General features: G+C 32.6%; 3 protein-coding genes across 3 annotated transcripts; 1 reads left to right on the top strand and 2 right to left on the bottom strand.

Annotated features, from left to right (window-relative positions):
• Positions 1–312: 312 nt before the first annotated feature.
• LOC125867351 (wall-associated receptor kinase-like 15) lies at positions 313–1,555 on the top strand. The gene is made up of 2 exons (XM_049547814.1): positions 313–1,219; positions 1,297–1,555. The coding sequence occupies exons 1-2, from the start codon at positions 373–375 to the stop codon at positions 1,347–1,349; spliced, it is 900 nt and encodes a 299-aa protein (XP_049403771.1). The 5' UTR covers positions 313–372; the 3' UTR covers positions 1,350–1,555.
• A 3,311-nt stretch (positions 1,556–4,866) lies between these two features.
• On the bottom strand, positions 4,867–7,083 carry LOC125867348 (UPF0481 protein At3g47200-like). Its single transcript, XM_049547809.1, has 2 exons — positions 5,808–7,083; positions 4,867–5,673 (listed from the first exon to the last, which is right to left on the bottom strand). Exons 1-2 carry the CDS (start codon positions 6,408–6,410, stop codon positions 4,900–4,902), a joined length of 1,377 nt encoding a protein of 458 aa, XP_049403766.1. The 5' UTR covers positions 6,411–7,083; the 3' UTR covers positions 4,867–4,899.
• A 64-nt stretch (positions 7,084–7,147) lies between these two features.
• LOC125867341 (hydroxyproline O-galactosyltransferase GALT6-like) lies at positions 7,148–11,587 on the bottom strand. The gene is made up of 7 exons (XM_049547803.1): positions 10,412–11,587; positions 9,408–9,643; positions 9,037–9,327; positions 8,813–8,941; positions 8,550–8,723; positions 7,781–7,888; positions 7,148–7,695 (listed from the first exon to the last, which is right to left on the bottom strand). Exons 1-7 carry the CDS (start codon positions 11,277–11,279, stop codon positions 7,486–7,488), a joined length of 2,016 nt encoding a protein of 671 aa, XP_049403760.1. The 5' UTR covers positions 11,280–11,587; the 3' UTR covers positions 7,148–7,485.
• Between the last annotated feature and the right edge of the window lie 5,436 nt (positions 11,588–17,023).

Genomic DNA, 17,023 nt, shown 5'->3' with positions numbered 1-17,023 from the left:
ATATCAAATACCGAACTTTAATAGTTCGATCCACTATCATAATCAAACTTCGATTCAGAAATTCAATTTCCAGTGCTACATGTCCACCTTTACCTCCTACCAGTACAAATATTGGGTAACTAACTCTATCCATCAAAACTTGAAAAAGAAACCACTTAATATTTTTGCTTATACTAAATTTAAACCTGAGACGTCATGATTTTCACTGGGATGACTCAACATGAGGCTCTTTAATATTATGCATTACCAAGTCCAAGAAAAGTTGCAAAGGCAACCTTTAGACCTTACACTTATATTTATATACCACTACTCTTCCACATTTCACTTCCTCCCTCCCCCTGCCTTTCTACATTTTCATAGTCAAACCAAATCATGAACTTCAAAAAATCCTCAACTTTCCTCTCTTGCATCATGTTCATACTTCTTCCTTCACTAGTCACATCACAAACTTGTCAAAAATCATGTGGCAATGTACCAATCAAATACCCTTTTGGCACTGGTCCTGGCTGTGGTGATCCGAGATTTCAACCTTATGTTATGTGCAACAACCAACAACTCTCTTTCAAGACACACACCGGGTGTTATCCGGTTACATCCATAGACTACAATTACCAAATCATGTACATTAGTGACCCTTCAATGTCAACATGTGCTTGTACACAACCAAGTAAAGGCTTTAGTCTAGACGCTAACGCGCCTTTTACCTTTCATGATGAAACAGTTTTTGCATTGCTAGATTGTGCAACTGATTCTTCACCAATCTACAAGTCAAATAATGAAGGGACTAATTCAACTTTCCCTATGTGTGACTCTCAGGGTGCACCTGTTTGTAGTCTATTGTATTCTTGTCAAGCCATTAGTAGACTTAATTTACCAATTTCAACTTGTTGTGTTTACACACCTGTTGATCTTGGTCCCGCGTTTGAGATGAATTTAGAAAAGCTACAATGTTCATCATACTCTGCTTTATATGGTTTTAGTGGCGAAGAATTGAATCCTCAGGCCTGGAAATATGGGATCGCCTTGAAATACAAGTTCAATTTCAATAATGATTACCCTGATATGTGTGCTAATTGTGAGAAAAGCAATGGTGTTTGTGGATATGGAGGACCTTATAGTTCATTTGTATGTAATTGTCCTAGTGGATTCAACACGACGAACGATTGTTTCCTTGGATCATCTTGGAGTAAGAGCTTCAAAAATGTTCCATGGCACATTGGTATGTACAACTAATTTTTGTGCTTATATGATAATTTAGTTCTATCGTCTTACAAGAAATAGTGTTTTTTCTTGCAGGAGTTGTGTTGATTAACGCGTTGGGATTGTTCATCGTCTTCGTGTTAATGTAGGATGTTACAATCTTGTTGCTTAATGTTTAATTGATTCATGGAGAATCCTTGATCTTCTTGGTTTGTGGTAAAATGTGAAATAATGGTTAAGAAAACAGGGAGGTTAATGCAAAAGGGTGGATTTTCTTTTTTGATCATTTTTGTAAATGTTGTTATTACATTATGCTAAAATGATCAATTCAATTTCTTTAGCTTTGTTTGAATAATTGTTCTCTTTAATTTGTTTCCTCCATTTATTTAACTCAAAAAGAGCAAGATTATATTCATTCTTTGATAGAATGAAAAAGTTGAACATTGAGCAATGAACAATATCCATAGGTTTGTGGCCTTATTCCAATGTGAAAAATGACACTTTTGGCATCAACTTAGTTATTTTTGGAATACCAAAGTTTGGATCGGCCTTCTATCCCAATGAATAATTAGGTAGGACATGATTCAAACCTACAATCTTCGAAACATGAATTATTTATTTGGACAAGAACACCTCCAGAAAGTTATTCACAAAGTGACAGTTTCTAAGACATCTAAATATACTTTTCAAAATAAACAGATCTTAAAAGGTTAACTGAATAGGTTATAAGATTGAGTCACATGTGGAATTGAAACAATTATAAAACACTTCTAGAAGTATTCCCAGGGCATAAACCTATCTTTGATGATGCCATGTAAAAAATAATTGGCCGTGAAAAAATTAAACCATTAAATATGACTCGTTTAATTAACCCACCCAAATTCAACGCATATAAAAGTTGGATTGATTTAAGCAAAGTACACTAACTAAATTGCCCATGAGGAAACTAATCCAAAAATTTAGATATTTTTTTAATGTAATATGTTATTTATAGTTGTAATAAAGAAGAAGAAAAGTTTAATTTGTTAATTATATTAAATAAATTATTAGGAAAAAGAATATAATAAGAGTTGTCGAATTATGTTATGATTCATTATTTAACTCATCTTGATCCAGACCATCTTTGCCCCAAATCCCAACTTTCCATTAAAAATATGTAATAACTCATTTATTGATTCAATTCATTTTGACCGATATGAATAGCTCGCTTACTAGTTACTACTTTAGCATAGCTATAAAGATAGACTTCTACCTCACTCCAAAACTCCTCTCAAAAGAAACACAACTAAATTTATATTTTTTAAAAAAAGAACCACATTCATTTATTAAAGACCACATATTTTAAGTGATAATATATTAATATACTCCTAGCATGAAATAGGTCATAATATGTTACACTAGTTAGAAATATAGGGTTATTTTAAGAACTTAAAAGAATCAAATTGGATATATTATTTTATAAAAATAAGATACACAAGTGATAAAAGGAATATGTTCCTTCTTTTGAGCACCCTCCACTTTAAAAGAATCATTTTGTTTACCAATATTCTTTCTTTTTTCTCCAAAAAAAATTCCATGACAATAGTAGGCAAAGCTTTTGGACCTCTAAAATTTTGTTCTTAAATTATTCGAATCCCAAAATTTATGAAAGTTCACTATGCTTTTTGCCTTTAATTTAATGTGTAATTTTTTTAAATAAAAACTTTAAATGTGGAGATAATCATTCTCTAATTAGAGTAATTAATTTGGACCTAATGACTAATGTTGCTTCACTTAGAGACTCCATTGGGTAAAAAATGTACAATTCTTTATTTGTTTGTAATGAAAATGAAAGACAAATCTTTGGATATTTTATTCAAGGGAGAACTTTCTTGATCGCGTCATTCTTCAACTATGGATTAAGATATGGCTAGAGTCTTTTTGATAGTAGCATATATTATGCTCAAGATCTCTCGAGCCTCGTATTGTACCGCTTTCTATATTCCATTTTAGGAATAAAGTAAGTTTCTTTTTTGGTACGTGGAGTTCTCTTTCATTATTACGATAGGATGAAAGCAATGTGTCTGCCATGAATCTACTTGAATTGATCCCGTTATCAATGAAATCTCATCATCCATACCTAATAACTAACAAAAAGTTACCAACATAGGTTGTGGTGCACTGGTGGAAGTGCTTCACTCTTAACCAGAGGTCTCGAGTTCTAGCCCTGGGTATGGAGAAAATCATGTTGAAGCGTATGCACCAAATTAACCATCACAAGTTCAAGAAAATATATTGATCCACTTGTTTATTAGTCAATTTCTGTTTCTGTTACCTTTTTTAAGAAATTGAATTGCTTTACTTCTTTTTTTTCCCCTTTTGATCCTTTAATAGTAAGAAAACACTAGCATATTTTTATGCTAGCATCTTATCACCCCTCTTTAAGTTTTTTTTTTTTTTTAAAAAAAATGTCAGCATAGCAACATATAGTTGATCATAAGGTGATAATAAAGTACTTTAAAGGATTCCAATCTGGACTAGCTAGATTCTTTATATCTTCATTGAGATAAAAAGTTATATGTATTCTTGGATCATGTTTCTTTAATACTAAGTTTCTAGATTCTGTGTTGATGTTAGCAACATGAACTTATATTTGTTTTAATTAGACCCTTTATTTGTGTAGTTTCTTCTAGATGAAATCCTTAATAATATTATATAAGATTTATTATTTCTTTCAGAAAAATTCCAAAATAAATAAAATCAGATAAGTTTTCTTTTCACACGGTTCGAAGAGCACTAAATTCGAATGTCTTACCTTCTGGCATGGTTCGAAGAGCACTAAACTAGAATGAAAGGTTTGTCATCACGTAATTGCATTGCAAGGGGAGCTTGCTCGATTCACATATTGGTTAGACTAGTAATTCACTTCTGACCTATGTTCGATTGCCCGATCCTAGTGATGTTTACATTCATAAATAGCTTGGTCCATCTTTAATCCATTTCATATATGTATGAGAATCCACACAGCAACTCTTATTAAGTTACTAGAAATGAATTTATGAAAATTCTTTTTTTGATGAACCCCTGACTATTATCCTTTGAGTGTGAATAGGGTAAACACTAACTCGCAAACATTTATGAAAATTCTTTTAGAGAGAGTTTCATTACTTGAAAAATGGATGACCTATTAACCCTACATGATGTAAACACTTGTAGATGTATTCACAAGTAAGGCATAAAGAGAGTCTTGATAATGTCCAAAAAAGAATAAGCATAGACATTGTCAATAGATTTTGCAAGTATTCTTCACATGCAAAGGCATTTCTTATTGAAATATGCTTTACTTGAGTCGAGGGTCTTTCAGAAACCACCTCTCTATATTCACTAGATAAGGTAAGATCCACGTACACATCACCCTCCCCAGACCCCACTTGGAATTACACGGGACGTGTTCATTTCTTACTGAAATCACATATAGATTTTGAGCAAGAAGGATATCAAAGTACTACATTCATCATATAAAGACCACATAATTTTTGTGATAATTGACATATGGACATGCTATGGGACATGAGATTTGGCCAAATTTTTAAGAACTTGAGGAATCAGAATCAAATTAAAGATAAGATGCACCAGATCAGAATAAGTTCCTTGTTTCACTCCAAAATTTGGTAACACTCGAAGGTGAAGTCTTTGTACTTTAATGTGAGGAGATTGTCGTTAGGAACGTGGTGGATAATAGTAAGGATAGATGCTGTATATTGTCTGAACAATGGTGAGGGCGAAAAGAAAGATAGCAGCAATGACAGACAAAATGGCCCAGGGACTTCTGAAGTAGGTGTGAATGAGATTGGCTCTCCATTCATTCCACTGCAGCTTGCAATAGTCACTTACCAGTTTGTGTACTAGATCAAGGCTGCTATCTGGATCCAACGTAATGTCCTTTGATAGTGAATTGAATAGCTTAGCCACAGCTTGATCGCTGCCAATTGCATTCTGGATGATGCCACGAGAGTGTAGCAAGCTAACATCTTTGGCATTGTCAATAATATTATCCATGAAGAAGATGTATGAGGTTACTTCATTTCCTGCACCTACATGCAATCTCTCGAAAGCTATTAGGTTCAAGAACATTGACTCTGTTGCATCGTCCACCACGATCAGAGGAAGCTTAAGGATACCACCACGGAAGGAGATGTCCTTGAGGCTTCTAGTTTTACTCATCTTGAACACAATGCCTGCTTCATGGAGCTCCATAGCAGAACGTATTATTTCATCGCCACTACTCTGGTTAGTAACTTTGGGTGCTTTCCTTGGACGAGTCTTGGCCAACGCAGGATCTTCCCAAAGTATGCTCTTTCTGTAGACATCCAATACATGGAAACATTTCCCAAGTCCTTTGGCGCGGCTGTGAGGATTGCAGAAGTCCAGTATGAGCTTATTAATACATTGCTCATCGTTCTGCTGAATGCAATCAAGGAGTAACCCTTCACTCTGTAAGGGGAATTAGATTAGAAAAGGTCACTAATCAATGTTGAAGTGGTTAACTAAATAAAAAAGTGTCACGTAAAATAGCTTAAACTTTAAGAGGAGACGTGAGCACGTGTTTAAGAGAGGGAGATAAACACCTTTTCCTCTTGATTTTCAATGGCAAGTAATCTTTCCAAAAGGAGCATAGGCAACTGATTTTCAAGCATCAGCATATCGCGTTTGAGATAAGGCATGAGATGGAGCTTCCCATGATTGCTGAAAATCGGATCATTAGGAGCATAGTCATACTGTTGAGGATGCTGAGATTGATCTATAAGTAGACTATCAGCAGCAGCTGTTCTCAAAATCTCCAGCATGAAACAGCCATCAAGAATCATCAACCGTAAGAAGGCATTGGTATCATTTTGCCATACAGGATCCAGCAAATCATATGCATCTTTCAAATCTTGAGCCACTTGTTGTAAGGAGTCAATATAACATGTTAATGATTTTCCAGATCTCTTGAGGAAATGAAGAAGAGCTCGGTGCTTATGAACTTCCATCATCTTGAGATGATCTGCACCATGATGGTAAGGACCAAAAGAAACTACCTGAGGTTTGTAAGCTTTCTTGCTCACATCTGTGACACCAACAGGTACTCTATATATGGACCGCTTCTTCCAGTGCTCTGCCTCGACAGTCGTAAGATCCTCCACGTGCATCAGCTCATCGTTTACCTTGATCACCCACTCATTTTCCATTTCAAATAGATTCAAGTACTATAGTATGTATCAAGAGATAAAAACACTAGTATTTGTGAGTAGTGGACTAATTTAGAGGCACAATTATGAAACACAAATAATAATGATGTACAAGTTTCAAGACAAGAGACCCTTATACTTTGTGAACACACTGGTATTTCTTATTTCCCCTCCCCAGAAGTAAGCTCCAAACTTTGTCTTTCTGCAAGCTTAAAAATACCTTGATTATGCAGCTCTTTCTCAACTTCTTTGTCTTCTCTTTATATATGCTTTGCTTGTACAATAGGATAATTCACAGTGTATCTTAGCTGGTGGTAAGCTTCAGTTGCACCTCTATTATACCAGGATTGCAATATTTAGGTTTCTTGATAACAAGGCAACTGTTTTACTGTTCTATTTTCTGGTCAGAAATTCTAGCACTTTTGATCAGCCTTTATGTACCATTTTTTCGCCTTCACTCTCATATGTAACCGTCAGCAATGCAACATAGATAAAAAGAACTATAATATTGGAGGCTGTTTCTGTAGAACTACATATGGATACACCACCTCTAAGTCTGTTAATGTTAGCAAGATCAGAACTCTCAAAGTTGCTGACATTAACCTTAAAGACTTCCCTTAAGGGAACACAAAAAAATTAAGGTATCACCAACTAAGAGAAATGTTTTTCAGATCTGGGACAGCCCAAAATAGTCAGAGTTGACAGGCACATAGAAGAATGTAAATTGCAAAATGAGATTGAAAATGAGCCATTCACCCTTGAATTTTATATTGTAAGAGCTTAAGCTATCATTGTTTTCATACAGTTTCACAAGACTGATGTGTCAACTAGCCTGGGGTACAAGACTGGCGCCCTAACAAAAGAAGCAACTAATGAATGAATGAAGTAAATATAATAATAGCACGATAGGCTAATTTACTCGAGCTATATGTACAAGCTCTTCCCGGGAACTTATCTTGTCTTGCTTCCTTTTCAGCGTTGCCTAACACTAGCTAACAGGGTATGCGCCTTGTCATCTATCTTGTCTCATTTCCTTTTCAGAGTTGCCTAACACTAGCTAACAGGGTATGGCTTGTCATCTCACGTTACAGCACTGAGGTTTCCCTTGGTTCAGCAACTTTCTCCACAGGCAGATCATTTGCCTTGGAGATTGATAATGTGCAGTGTAATAATCATCAATGCACCCAAACTGACAAAACTTCAAGCTATGCACGTACTCTACGGGCCTTGAGCTGTTGAACTGTTCTACCCACATTCCCATGCTCACGTCCTCCATCTTAAACAACTGCAGCGGGTCAAATATATGTTGGATAGAATTATTTTTCTGTTCAGGTTAGGAATATTTCACAAAGCAGATCAAGGTAACTTACCCTCAGCTTATGTTTCTCAAACTCGGAAACTACGTACTCTGCAATGTCAAATGAGATGATGTAACCAGGCCCGTTGGCGTAAGGTGGATAATCTTCTTCAGGCCATTCCTGTCAACCCCCATGGGGAAAACTGAATGTCAGTAACTACTGAATGTATGTTTAGGACATAAAGCAATTCATAACATATGAAGCAACTAAGGTTCTTGATAAATCCTCTCATAACCAGAATCTATCAAAATACAAGAAAGGGAGAAGAAAGATGGTTGCAATGGGCTTGGTATTGAACTTAGTACAACGCCAGTATAAGGCCGGATCAAACCAGGGATACAAAAGACCAAGCATACTTTTCCATGGCAGTCCCATTTCAAATTAAGGTGTCAAGGGCCATCTTTTGGCTTAAACCTTCTATTAGCTGACTCTACACGGATGAACTCCACTGCCATTCCAGTAAAAAAGAAGAGACTGTTCTACAAATTGAGATTTGCATCATTACTATGTTGGAGCTTGGTGCCTTTTGTTTTGTTGCTGCTCACTTAGTGGGCTGCTTTGGTAAATTCTACCATCTACTGTTAGCATGCAAGACAAGGGCTAGTTTCAATGGTAGTCCTTCGGCATGCACTCTCAAGGATATATAAGGGTTATGATTTACCACGTGAAAACAGAAGAAACTGCAAATATAGTCAATCAATTACAATGCCTCAACCCCCTCCTGGAAGTCAGTAGACTACAGAAATTTGAAGTGTAATACTGACAAAGTGAGAGAGTCTACCTCATAGGTGACTGCCCATTTACCATGTCGAAGGGGCTTATGGTAGTAATTGATGTTACCAACATACAGGCTTCTACCTCTAGGGACTTTCTTAACTTCCTTCATCACAGCATCAATCCTTACAAATGTGTCATCATCACACTTCATTACATACTTTGCCACGACTGTACGGACCTGGAATATACCACGAGTACATAAATGTTAAAAGGATGAGAAAATCTGATGTGATTATGAGTATAATCCTATTTTATCCTTGCACTTACCCCATATTCACAGATTGCTACTGTCTTCAATACAACAAGATCGTAATTGTCCATGTATGGGACTATAACTATATCGCCAAAAAATTCTGCTTCTTTCATGAGCTCCATATTTATCTCTTTTCTTCCATGCTGCAACATTTCAATTCAACTATAAGCACATGCAAGGCTCCAAATATGAGATATTGCTTTCATCAATGGACACTTGTGTCTAAGCCAAGTCTTACCATTGCCACAAAAAAACGGGCTACTACATTTGAAGACTTAAGTGATGGATGCTGCATCCAAGATTTTCTCACAGCCATTCTCTCAGAAAAATGATTCCCTGCAGAAAGGATGCCAATAAAAAGCTCTACAGGTTCATCTGGAAGTGGCGGAGCTTGCCACTTGGGTAACATTTCTAAATGCCTCTGTGGAGCAAAACTTGGATGTGTTGAAGGTAATGAAGCAGCAAATACAGAATGCACGTCAATATCCCCATTAACAAACAGACCCGTCGCATCCTCAAGAGTAAAACCCTATCAACCATAAGAAAATGTTTAAACCGATATGCATCACAAAAAGGCATTAAGATAAAGTAATTTTAGACAATACTCACAGTGCGATAAGGAAAGGAAGTAATATGTCTCCCATCTACATTGATGTGATAACCTTCTAAGCCAGCACTGACAGTAAGCACAAATAACTTCTTCTCTACAAAAGGGTATGGCCAGTCAATTGAAACCTTCTTTGTCCTCCCACCAATCAGTCTCTTCAACCACCATGTGGCCTTTGATTCTTCAGAGTGATCATCATCATCACGTATCCACTTCTCACATTTCACCTGTCCGTCCACTTCATTCATTCCACAGCAAATCACAAACACGGACAATACTAAGTGAGAATCTTAACTATTACCATGCAACAACCCAGTATACTATACATGAGAAATCAATCATTAACGTTCAATTAGTCGCGGTGTGTGCAAGCTGGAACATACACCACAATTATTTTTGTAAAAAGCTCCGAATTCAGCTTGATCAAGTTTTATACTGATCAGACACAGCTGATTCAATCATCTATAACAATATCTAGCAAAATTTCTGGTTAGTAAGAATTCAGCTCAGACAGCCACAGAGAAGTTCAAAGTCTTCCCTTCCATATATATAGTTGTAAAATTGGACATTTAACAACCAAAAATAGCAACACAACTACATGAGAATCTTAATAATTCCAACATTTCCTAAAGAAGAACTGCAAGCATGAAGCAGCCATGTAAATAACAACCACTCAGCATACGGATTGACTACAACTTAATCTCAAATTACGTGGGGTCAGCTATATCAACACCATTATATTCAAATAAGACTCGTTTCATTACAATATTGGTTTCATAAGTTCTTTTTTAAGGAAAATTTGTGGTTCACTATAACTCATTTCATTCCAAAACTAGTAAATTAATTTCTCTTTAAGGCTAATTAGCATTTCGCAAAAAACTAGAGTTTCTCTTAATATGAAACTTGCACGTACCATTACAATAATACAGGTGCAACAACGATTACGACCAAACAATTAACGAATACAAAAAGGAAAAGCATTGCATTAACAACATAAATTCCTCACCAGTGTCCTCACTAGGCTTGGATTTCCAACCATCACACCTCATCGCAGACCCCCACTGCATCCTATAACACGTATTCTGCTCGATCACTGGCCTTCCACTCCAATCCCCTTTCAACCTCGGATTGAAATGCAGGATTCTTGGAGGGTCCTCACCATCAACTGTCTTCAATCCTTGCAACTCCATCATAAACTGTGAAACCATCACAGTCTCATCATCATCCTTCACCAATGTAATTTTAGGATCCTTCTCTTCATGGGCCCACCGAGGCGTCCCCACCACTGTTATATGAGACCCTAAAGTCATTCCACAAGGTATCACCATAATCTTCCCACCAGCCACAAACTCACTACCCCACAAAGACACCGAGTCAGGACACGACTCAGTTCGATTCTGAGTCCCACTCACTACCTCCCCCTGAACTTTCCCCGATTCAATATCCTGAAACAGTTTCTTCCCAGCTACAAAAGCATCCCTAACAACCTTATGCAGCTCAGAAAACTCTTCTTTATCTAAACTGTCAAACACCTTCTCATCAAAAACCAAACCTGAAATTCTCTTAAACTCTACCATCTTCCTATGAGGTAATGAAAACTCCATTTTAGCTCTCCTCGACATAACCCTTGAAGGAAAAACTGAATCTTGACTCGAACCACTCAACTCACCAACACTATTTAGCCTGCTAAACTTGGAATTATTATCAAAAGGTGTAGAAATAAGTTCATACGATTCTAACCCAAATCCAAGTTTAGAAATCAAAGGTATTTCCAAAGTAACCAAGAAAAAATACAAAAACAACAAACCCATCAAAACTTGAATCGATCTGAGTCGACTCACTGACATTACAGAGTCGAACTTAGCTCGTTTCATTTCAACCCCAAATCAAAACAAAACAAATAAATATCAAAACTTTCTTTCTGGGGTTCTTTCTTTATAGCATAAAGAACAATTCTTTTCAACAAAACTGAAAAACAAACAGATCAAAAACCAAGAAAAACAAAACCCAAGAACCCTAATAGTTCATCAACTCAAATGAACTCAATTTTTTTCACAAATTTTTACACTTTTTATATCCAAATGTAGAAAACATTTAACATTTGGTCTGAAAAAAGTTTTGATTTTTTGAAGTGTGAACAGATCATTTTGCTCTGTGATTGAGGCTGGCTTTGGCCGTTGTGAAGTGGGGTTCAGAAATGTAAGAAGAAGGAAAAAACGACGCCGTTTTGTTATAAGAATCTGATAAAACGCTGTCGTTTTTACTGAAAAAATGCGTTACGGTTTATTAATTATTCCGAATAAGAGAAACTGAAAACTCTTCAGATTTTGTTTACTTTAGTTAATTCTAGTTACTAAATTATTTGTCCTGTTTTGATTTAATATGTATTTTTTTTAAAATTGTGATATTCATTAAAATAATTAAATGTAGAGATATGTTTTTCATAAGTTTGTTGTCAACGTGAAAAGTTGTAATTAAATAATTGTTGAAAAGGAAAAAAATATTTTTAAAAAAATATATTAAAGAAAAGTAGAACAAATAAATTAAAATTTAAGAGTGATAATTATTAATTTAGCTTCCTTTGTTTCAGTTAAACCTCCGATCTTAAATAAATTGTGGCATTTCTATGAAAATAGTTTATTAAAATATAAAATGATTATTGTTTATTTTGAGATTCAAATTTGAGAAGTGGATTAATCTTGATTTTTTTGTGTCGTTTTGCTTGGCTCGTATTGATTGATACTCCTCTTTAAGTTAATATTATTTGTTAGGACTTAGGAGTTTCATTCTACTTAATTAAGTTTATTAATTATATTTTGAAAATCTAAGTTTGACTATTAAATATTTATGTAAAATTTTAATAATAAAGATAATATTGAAATAAAAGTAATAAATCTCTTTTAAATTTGTTAAAATAGATAAATTAAAGAAAAACACTTATTTTTTAACGGTAAATAAACTGAACAGAGGAGTATTGAGAGTAATGACAGTAATGGCTAAATATTACTTTTTTTTTCTTAATTTATGGAATGGTATTCGATCAATAATAACAATAAATCTAATACTCCATATGTCCCTAATTACTTGTTCATATTTCATTTTTTAGTTGTCCCTAATTACTTGTCCATTTTGACAAATCAAGAAAAGACAAAAAAAATTTACCTATTATATCCTCAATTATTACTTTGAAAAAGGTAAAAAAAATTGAAAATCTTAAATTTTTAATTCATCCACTTCATAATTAATAGGGGTAAAATGGTAAACTCACTATGTTAATTATTGTTTTCTTAATAAGTGTGTCAATTCAAAAGTGGACAAATAATTAGGGACAGAGGGAGTATAATTCACACGTAAGTCTTGAAAATTTGATAGTATTTGATTAAATACGAAATTTAAAATGATTCTTTAAGAATTTATAATCTAAAATAAATTATAATAATTGTGACTATAAAGCTTACTTATTAAGGATAAACTGAAAAATATTTAGTTAAATATTTAGCACTATTAAATATAAAGAAGAGTATCATTTTTTTAATCAATTATAAAATAAAGAGTATTCTATTTTAATTGATACGGATGGAGTATTATATTTAAATTTTTGGGTAATATGGTTGGAGTTTATGTGAGGTTGTCAAAAATAACTTTTTCAATTCTAAGATAGAGATAGATTTGTGTAAACTTTATTTTTACAAAACTATATTAAAGATGGTATTATAATTTACGAAGGTGAGGCCTATAATTTTGAAATTGTTATTTTCGCATTCTATTCCAACATCCAACTAAAAAACTCAAGAAATTCAAAAAGAGAATTATGAAATTCCGAAAAAAAGCCGTTGGAAGGAAAGCTTGTGGTCTGTGGACCATGAATTTTGGTTTGGTAAGACAGACTTGTGGCGTTGGTTTCCCCTTTTGTGTACGTTGAAATTTGTCCTTTTTTTAATCTTTTTGAAAAAAATTTGAAATCTTGAGCACCAAAAAGTTTTTGTCTTTTTGGACTATTCTTAACTATATTATTGTTATCAATAATTTGTGAAAAAGAAGAAAGACACAATGATGAATAATATGTGAATTCAAACTTTTTGATAAGTTTGTTCAATGATCAAATAAGATGATTCAAATTATAATGATATACGAGTTTAAATTTGTTGAAAATTTTACTTTACCAGTGAAATTATATTTTTTAGAATATTTTTTATAAAATTTTAAATTTTAATTATTCCACGCGTTTAAGGAAGATAAGACTTTCTTTCTTCTTCTTCATGTCAACCTCTTATGTTTATCCAATACATTTTGATAGATATTTGATCATTTGATAACTAGATAAAATTATGTAGATATTAATAATACATATATTAATTTTACGGGTATTAGTTATTATTAGGATAGAGAGGGTATTATTAATATGAATAAGTGTTTATTATTTCTAATATTAACTCCTTTATGTAAATGAATATTTTATATTGTCTGACCCCTTATGTGAACTAGCATGAAAAGGAGTTTTCAATGTTGTCAATGATGGTGACACCCATGGTCCTTAATTTATTAATTTGCAATTTGCACTTTTAATATATGCACATTTATAATTACACTTCGGAAAATGGTTTGAAAAATATTTTAATTTTGATTGGAATTATTGTTACGATATTAAACTTTATGGAGGACATTTTACCCCCTGCACTATTTAATAGTATATTTTAAAGGATATATGTGCACACGTGGATACGTTACTATTTATAATAATGCAATATTTATGATGTCCACGTGGGCACATATATGCCTTTAAAATACAATATTAAATATTGCAGGGTAAAAGGTCTTTTTCAAAGTTCGGTGGTATTATAGCAATTTCGATCAAAGTTTGGATATATTTCAGACATTTTTCCCATTACACTTTATTCTACGTTTTCTTTTATTTACGCCTTAATCTTCTTATATTTTTTGTAAAATTATAAAAAAAAGTATGTTTTTAAGTTATTTACTAGGGACAAAATTGGGAAAATACAATTAATAAGTCTACAAAAAGGAAACCAAAAACTGCCGTAAATCAATTAAAAACGTTGGATTATTCATATATTTTGGCAAAACAAAAGAACTACTCTAGGAATTCTAAAATAGTGGTAAGAGGAAATAAATAATAAAAAATATTAGAAGTATTAATAATTAAGGAGTTTTATAATAATATGATTAAAAAAAGAAATCCTATTTCATACGTAATTTTTTTTTGTTAATTCATTGCCATCATCCCATCATAATAATCCAATAACGGAATACACTTTTTTCTTCTTTTTTTTGGGTAAAACTAAAGTTTCCATATTTGGTTTTTGGTTATAGAAAACGTGCAAACGTATAAAAATTTCCATATATATATGTTTTTCGTTATAGAAAACATGGAAAATATAAAAAGTTACAATAAAATGTAAAAAAAAATTCATCGTAAAGCCTCTAGCTATTATTATATATATACATGTGAAATAGTAAATTGTTTCATTAATACATTAACAATTGTGCAAACAAAAACAAAATAATTAATGGCAAAACAACAATTTCCCTCGTCTTGTTAGAATACTAGTAATAATATTTCTAGTTACTTTTCCTTCCACCACCCTCTCTAGAAAATTACTACTCTCTTCACCATCAAAAGTTGCTACTCTAAAACCTAATAATATTAATAGTAATATTGTTACGTATTCTTATATTTTTAAGTATAAAGATGAGATGGTGAACGATGATGATTACGAAAGTACTCCTGATCCTGATGATATTCATAGTTACGAGTTTATAATTCTCGTAATCGGTCTTTCTGTCATGGTTCTATCTTTCTTTCTCGATCTCATGTGGTCATGGTGTTTCAATCCCATTGGAGGGGATTCATCTGAAAATTATGCGGTTAAGTAAAATAATCATACTTATAACTCATTAGATATATAGCTTAACTTAGTAGATCAATTGTTGGTAGCATTTCTATATGGAGAAATAGGATATGTTTGTTAGTAGAAAAACTTATTATTTTCATTTATTCTAGAATTAGTGTTTCATTACGAATTCGAGATAAAAATTAATATGTTTCTCCAACTATATCCTTTTACACTCCATGTTCTTAATAGTATTTAATTTTCAAGGGATATTTATTAAATATGAAAGAATAGCTTACTAAATTGCACATTGTATTTATTAATTTTTTTATTGGCGTGATTTTTCACTAAGATAACACTTATTTTGAGATGGATGGAGAGCATACTTATTTTGTCAATTTTCTCTCACAATTTAACTTATACACATTACCAATATATTTTTTTTTAACTTTATACTATCAATATAATTTAAACTTGTTATTGCATATAGGATAATGTAACCTATTTAATTTTGATGGTGAATTTGAATCTTATCATAAATAAAAGTCTGTTATTTAAATGGAAAATGATAGAAGAGTGTTGATTTTATACATAATCTTGAATTGTGTGCCATTAACTGATACTATTCATAATAACAAAAACTAAGATATTATTTTTTGTGTTTAATTATATACACTAGCAATTTAACATCTTTTTAGACCGTCAACATAATAAGTATAATTTAATTATATACGTTAGCAATTTAGCAAAATAATCATGTTTAATGTATTGCAAACTCATTAGATATATAGCTTATCTTAGTATATAGATCAATGGTTGGTAGCACATTTTTTTTATATTCTTAATGAGATGGTTTATAATTACATAAATATTTATGATTGATTTAAATTAAGTTTCAATTTTGTATTTTTCTGTTCTTAATTTTTGTGATTATGTAAAATGCATCACATAAAATAGGACAAACGATAATATTACAAAGACAAATTAACCCTCGAATAGAGAACTGTAAAAATAACCTTTAGTAGAATTAATTAGCATAAAATAGAGAACAATTAGTTATTTAATTTATTAATGGAGAGAGAAGCGGATACTCTCTAATTTGATTCACTATATTTCTAGTCAAAACTTTGATGGTACATAATGCTTAAGATTAAGTTGAAATTATTTATTATTTATTATTTGAATACTGACATAAAGTAATTACGGGGAGCGTTGGATTAATTGTTACAATTTTATCATACTTCAATTCAATTTTTCAATTTTTTATTATAAAAAAATGTGCATCAACTATCAGTTCAATTAGATTTTTTTCAAATTTCATATTTTAAAAATATTTTTTTCCGATGCAAATAAGTGAAATAAAATAAAATCTCAATCAAAGTATCAAACTAAATTAATTATGATGTTCGCATTCCGTAGTTGTTAGGGAATAGGCTGGAGTTAATTTCTTGATCACGACGATGGCTGAAATTTTCTTCGTAATACAAGGATTATTAATAGCGTTGTTACGACCTGATCTCGAAAACTAAGTTTTCGAAACCAATTTCGCAACTTTGGCAAGTTTGTACATGTTTTGAAAAAATTACAATTTGGAAGTCGCCACTTAATCTTTTAGGAAAATTTAAGAAAACCATTTTAAAAGGAAATTTTGAAAGGAAATATTTTAAATAAAAACCAGAGTCGGGTAAGGTTCAAATGATTCTCTAAGGAAGGGTTTAGGCATCTTAGAGAATCCGCTAACACGCGGTTGACCGACGGATTTAAAA

This window comes from Solanum stenotomum, chromosome 6, assembly GCF_019186545.1.
Source record: "Solanum stenotomum isolate F172 chromosome 6, ASM1918654v1, whole genome shotgun sequence".
NCBI lineage: Eukaryota > Viridiplantae > Streptophyta > Magnoliopsida > Solanales > Solanaceae > Solanum > Solanum stenotomum.
Note: the sequence above shows the minus strand (reverse complement) of the source record. Positions and strands in the feature narration are given on the sequence as shown.